This window comes from Zea mays, chromosome 6 (assembly GCF_902167145.1).
Source record: "Zea mays cultivar B73 chromosome 6, Zm-B73-REFERENCE-NAM-5.0, whole genome shotgun sequence".
NCBI lineage: Eukaryota > Viridiplantae > Streptophyta > Magnoliopsida > Poales > Poaceae > Zea > Zea mays.
Window position 1 is genome coordinate 153,928,152 of NC_050101.1, and position 5,541 is coordinate 153,933,692.

The 5,541-nt window shown below is 47.2% G+C and overlaps 1 protein-coding gene across 1 annotated transcript; it reads left to right on the forward strand.

Annotated features, from left to right (window-relative positions):
* Positions 1-478: 478 nt before the first annotated feature.
* LOC103630306 (uncharacterized) lies at positions 479-1,425 on the forward strand. The gene has a single exon (XM_008651368.4). The coding sequence runs from the start codon at positions 559-561 to the stop codon at positions 1,192-1,194; it is 636 nt and encodes a 211-aa protein (XP_008649590.1). The 5' UTR covers positions 479-558; the 3' UTR covers positions 1,195-1,425.
* Positions 1,426-5,541: the final 4,116 nt, after the last annotated feature.

The following is a 5,541-nucleotide window of genomic DNA, read 5'->3' on the forward strand; positions in this document are numbered from 1 at the left end:
TCCATCTGTTTGGTTACCCGCACCATCTCGTCTTGGACCAGCGTATGCATTGACTCTGTCTAAGCTCCTGTTTGGTTGCCTGTATAAGGGAGACGCAAGCTGCATGAGCGGATGCAAAACAAGTTATTTTATAGTCATTTGATTGCATTCACTCATGCACAGAAAATTGCCGTATCAAGTCAGCCAGAATCACTCGAGCCTGCGCGTCCAAATACAGGCATCCAATCAGGCACTATAAAACTTTCCAGATGTTTGGCCGTCCTAAATAGGAGTTGACGAACAAGGCCCAGTATAATAATAATTAACTGGCCGATCGATTGTTCTGATTTTGAACACCTATCGGTGGTCAACTCTCTAGATAAGCTAACGCAAAGAAATCAAACAGCAACCTCTGACCAGTCCAAAGTCAGACCACTACGTGGTCAACCCTCGCCTATAAATACTTGTACACGCGACGTCTCCCCATTCCCCAAGCTACCATTCAACGCCAATTCACAATCCTTCACGGCTTCACCTTCGCAACTTCTAGAAGCTTCTTTCTACGCTCCCTCCCTCACCATGGGCAACGGCCTCTCCCCTTGTCTGTGTCCCAGAGCCGAGCGCGGCGAGACGGCGCGACTGGTGTTCTGGGGTGGGTCGGCGAGGATGGCCGACGAGCGGCTGTCCATCACCGCCGGGGACGTCACGGCGGAGCTCCCAGACCAGCACCTCGTCTGCGCCGCGGACTCCTTCTTCATCGGCCTGCCGGTCCCGGCGCTGTCTCCGTGCGAGCGGCTCGTGGCCGGGCGGACCTACTTCGTGCTCCCCGCGGCGCGCTTCTCCTGCAGCCAGGCGCTCACCGCCGCGACGCTCGCCAAACTCTCGCCGTCCTCCGCGGCGAAGGTGCCCCTCGCCGGCGGCGCAGCGTCCCCTTTCGAGTACGTCACTGGCTCCGACGGCGCGCCGCTCATCAGGATCCTGCCCGAGTTCATCGAGAAGGTGATCACGTCATGCGGCGGCGGCAAGGGCGGCACGGCGGCGACGGAGCACCTGTGCAGCACGCCGGAGCTGAGGAAGCACTACATGCAGCTTGTCGGGGCGCGGGCGGAGAGGCCGTGGTCGCCAGGGCTTGAGACGATATCCGAGGCCGACAAGAGGAGGAGGATGCTGTCGCCAGTGAGGCTGGTCGGGCTGGCAATGCCTTCTTCAAGATAGCCTGCTGCATATGCATGGATAGATTGACATATCAGGATAGAGAATTTACGCTTCTTGATGCAAGAGGCAGAAGAAGCAATGTAGATACAAATACAGAAACGAGAGAGTAGGCACATTGGATTTAGTTTTAGTTCATCAATTTTTTTTCATTCTCTCCTTTAAACAGAGGATACTCCAACTGGATGGAATCATGGAAGTTATTAAATAAATTGCATATGTCATCAAAGTTTGCATTTGGGTGTCCTACTAAGGGAGAAAAGAGTTTGAAATTGTAAGACATTTCCACGTACGTACGTGGTCTCTGACAGTGCAGGTGTGTATGATGAGCGTGCTATAGAGTACAACGATAAACATTCATTAAGTTGTTAATAATTAAAGGATAACTAAATTGGGCCTAGATCGATTTTAAGAGTCCACGATTAGTTTTGACTCAATCTAACTAAGATAATTTTATAAAACGAAATAATAATAGTACTATATTGCTTTTTCAATGGGAAAACACCACATCTACTCTATAAAATTTGGGTACATATACTACCGGAATCGCGTTCTTTGTTGATTACTTTTTCGGATTTGCCTAGTGTCAAAAAGCACTCGGCAAATTAAAAAAAATCGAAAAAACAGAAAAATATTTTTTAAATTATGGAACAACTCTCCAACCATACCTATTCGCAACCTCTCTCTCGCGCGCATACGCTTCTATACCACTACACTACTACACCAATTACGTCTATATTACGTTTTCATTCCTCATGTACTATAACAAACCGAGAGTAATTTGATTATTTAAGGCACTAAATGAATTTATTTGAAAATGTGACCAACTATAAAGTTGCATAACTCTTTAAGACCTACAAATTCTATTTTAATAGTTTCTACATCCGAGACCGTTTACAAAATATGAATTTTAGATTTGAAAAGTTCACACGAATTTTTCAATGATAAGATGATTTCAAATTAAAAAGTTGTCAATTACAAAGTTTCATTACATTTCAAGACCTACAACTTTTATTTTGGTGGTTTTTCCATCCGAGGTAGTTTGAAAGATTCAAATTTTAAAATTCAAACATAGTTTTGCATGACAAGATGATTTCAAACCAAAACATTAGCAACTACAAAGTTTCATAACTCTTCGATACCTACAACTTTCATATTGGTGGTTTTTTCTTTCGAGGTCGTTTTCAAAATTCAAATTTTAAATTTTTAAAATTCAGACGTAGTTTTCGTTGACAATATGACTTCAAATGAAAAAGTTGTCAACTACAAACTTCTATAGCTTCTCAAGATCTACAAAGTTTATTTTGGTTGTTTGGTCATTTGTTCATCTCACATGATGGTTCTAACAATATGCACAAATTCTATATATCTCTCTCATAGTTTCATAAACTACGAGAGAGATATAGGTTTTATGAACAAATTTATTTTTAGTTTGTCATATGAAGAAATGTTCAAAATATAAAATGTACATCATGATGAGTTATACAAACTTGTAGTTGAAAGGGAATTAGGCTTACACCTAGTCCCTAATTAATTTTGGTGGTTGAATTGACCAACACAAATAATTGGACTAACTAGTTTGCCCAAGTGTATAGATTATACAGGTGTAAAAGGTTCACACTCAGCCAATAAAAAGACCAAGTTTTGGATTCAACAAAGGAGCAAAGGGGCAACCGAAGGCACCCCTGGTCTGGCGCACCGGACTGTCCGGTGTGCCACCGGACATGTCCGGTGCACCAGGGGGACTCAGATTCAAACTCGCCACCTTCGGGAATTTCCAGAGGCGACTCGGCTATAATTCACCGGACTGTCCGGTGTACACCGGACATGTCCGGTGCTCCAAGGAAGGTCGGCCTCAGGAACTCGCCAGCCTCGGGTTTTCTCCCTCGCCGCTCCGCTATAATTCACCGGACTGTCCGGTGTGCACCGGACTGTCCGGTGCAACCTCGGAGCAACGGCTACTTCGCGCCAACGGCTACCTGCAACGGCATTTAATGCGCGCGCAGCGCGCGCAGGAGTCAGAATCGCCCATGCTGGCACACCGGACAGCAAACAGTGCATGTCCGGTGTGCACCGGACACCCAGGTGGGCCCACAAGTCAGAAGCTCCAACGGTCAGAATCCAACGGCAGTGATGACGTGGCAGGGGGCACCGGACTGTCCGGTGTGCACCGGACTGTCCGGTGCGCCATCGAACAGACAGCCCAGCCAACGGTCAAGTTTGGTGGTTGGGGCTATAAATACCCCAACTACCCCACCATTCATTGCATCCAAGTTCTCTACTTCCCAACTACTACAAGAGCTCTAGTATTCAATTCTAGACACACCAAAGAGATCAAATCCTCTCCAAATTCCACACAACGCCATAGTGACTAGAGAGAGTGATTTGCTTGTGTTCTTTCGAGCTCTTGCGCTTGGATTGCTTCCTTCTTTCTTGATTCTTTCTTGTGATCAAACACTCACTTGTAATTGAGGCAAGAGGCACCAATTGTGTGGTGGCCCTTGCGGGAAGTTTGATTCCCAAGTGATTTGAGAAGAGAAGCTCACTCGGTCCGTGGGACCGATTGAGAGAGGGAAGGGTTGAAAGAGACCCGGCCTTTGTGGCCTCCTCAACGGGGAGTAGGTTTGCAAGAACCGAACCTCGGTAAAACAAATCCGCGTGTCACACTCTTCATTTGCTTGCGATTTGTTTTGCTCCCTCTCTCGCGGACTCGTTTATATTTCTAACGCTAACCCGGCTTGTAGTTGTGATTATTTTTGAGAATTTCAGTTTCGCCCTATTCACCCCCCCCCTCTAGGCGACTTTCAATTGGTATCAGAGGCCGGTGCTTCATTAGAGCCTAACCGCTCGAAGTGATGTCAGGAGATCACGCCAAGAAGGAGATGGAGACCGGCGAAAAGCCCACTACAAGCCACGGGAGCACTTCATCGGAAGAGTCCCGCACCAAGAGGAAGGAGAAGAAGAAGGACTCCTCCAAACGGAAGGAGAAAAAGTCTTCCTCTTCTCACCACAAAGAGAAGAGGGAAAAATCTTCTTCCCACAAGCCGCATCGGAAAGGCGACAAGCACAAGAGGATGAGGAAGGTGGTCTACTACGAGACCGACACTTCATCAACATCTACCTCCGACTCCGATGCGCCGTCCGTAGCTTCTAAGCGCCAAGTGCGCAAGAAGTTTAGTAAGATCCCCCTACACTACCCTCGTACATTTAGACATACTCCATTACTTTCCGTTCCATTAGGCAAACCGCCAACCTTTAATGGCGAAGATTATGCAATGTGGAGTGATTTAATGAAATTCCATCTAACCTCACTCCACAAAAGTATATGGAATGTTGTTGAGTTTGGAGCACAGGTACCATCCGTAGGGGATGAAGACTACGATACGGATGAAGTGGCCCAAATCGAGCACTTCAACTCCCAAGCCACAACCATACTCCTCGCCTCTCTAAGCAAGGAGGAATACAACAAAGTGCAAGGGTTGAAGAATGCAAAGGAGATTTGGGACCTCCTCAAGACCGCGCACGAGGGTGATGAACTAACAAAGATCACCAAGCGGGAAACGATCGAAGGGGAGCTCGGTCGCTTTCGACTTCGCCAAGGAGAAGAGCCACAAGATATGTACAACCGGCTCAAGACCTTGGTAAACCAAGTGCGCAACCTCGGGAGCAAGAAGTGGGACGACCACGAGGTGGTTAAGGTTATTTTAAGATCTCTCATTTTCCTTAACCCTACTCAAGTTCAATTAATTCGTGGTAATCCTAGATATACTAAAATGACCCCCGAGGAAGTTATCGGGAATTTTGTGAGCTTTGAATGCATGATCAAAGGCTCCAAGAAAATCAACGAGCTTGACGAACCCTCCACGTCCGAAGCACAACCGGTGGCATTTAAGGCGACGGAGGAAAGGAAGGAGGAGTCTACACCAAGTAGACAACCAATCGACGCCTCCAAGCTCGACAATGAGGAAATGGCGCTCGTCATCAAGAGCTTCCGCCAAATCCTCAAGCAAAGGAGAGGGAAAGACCACAAGTCCCGCTCCAAGAAAGTTAGCTACAAGTGCGGTAAGCCCGGTCACTTTATTGCAAAATGTCCATTATCAAGTGACAGTGACAGGGATAACGACAAGAAGGGCAAGAGGAGAGAAAAGAAGAGGTACTACAAGAAGAAAGGGGGCAATGCCCATGTTTGTCGGGAGTGGGACTCCGACGAAAGCACTAGCGACTCCTCCGACGATGAGGACGCCGCCAACATCGCCGTCACCAAGGGACTCCTCTTCCCCAACGTCGGCCACAAGTGCCTCATGGCAAAGGACGGCAAAAAGAAGAAGGTTAAATCCAACTCCTCCACTA

Bases quoted from the DNA above. Each gene is read 5' to 3' on its own strand.
- LOC103630306 (XM_008651368.4), top strand. From the start codon at position 559: ATGGGCAACGGCCTCTCCCCTTGTCTGTGTCCCAGAGCCGAGCGCGGC.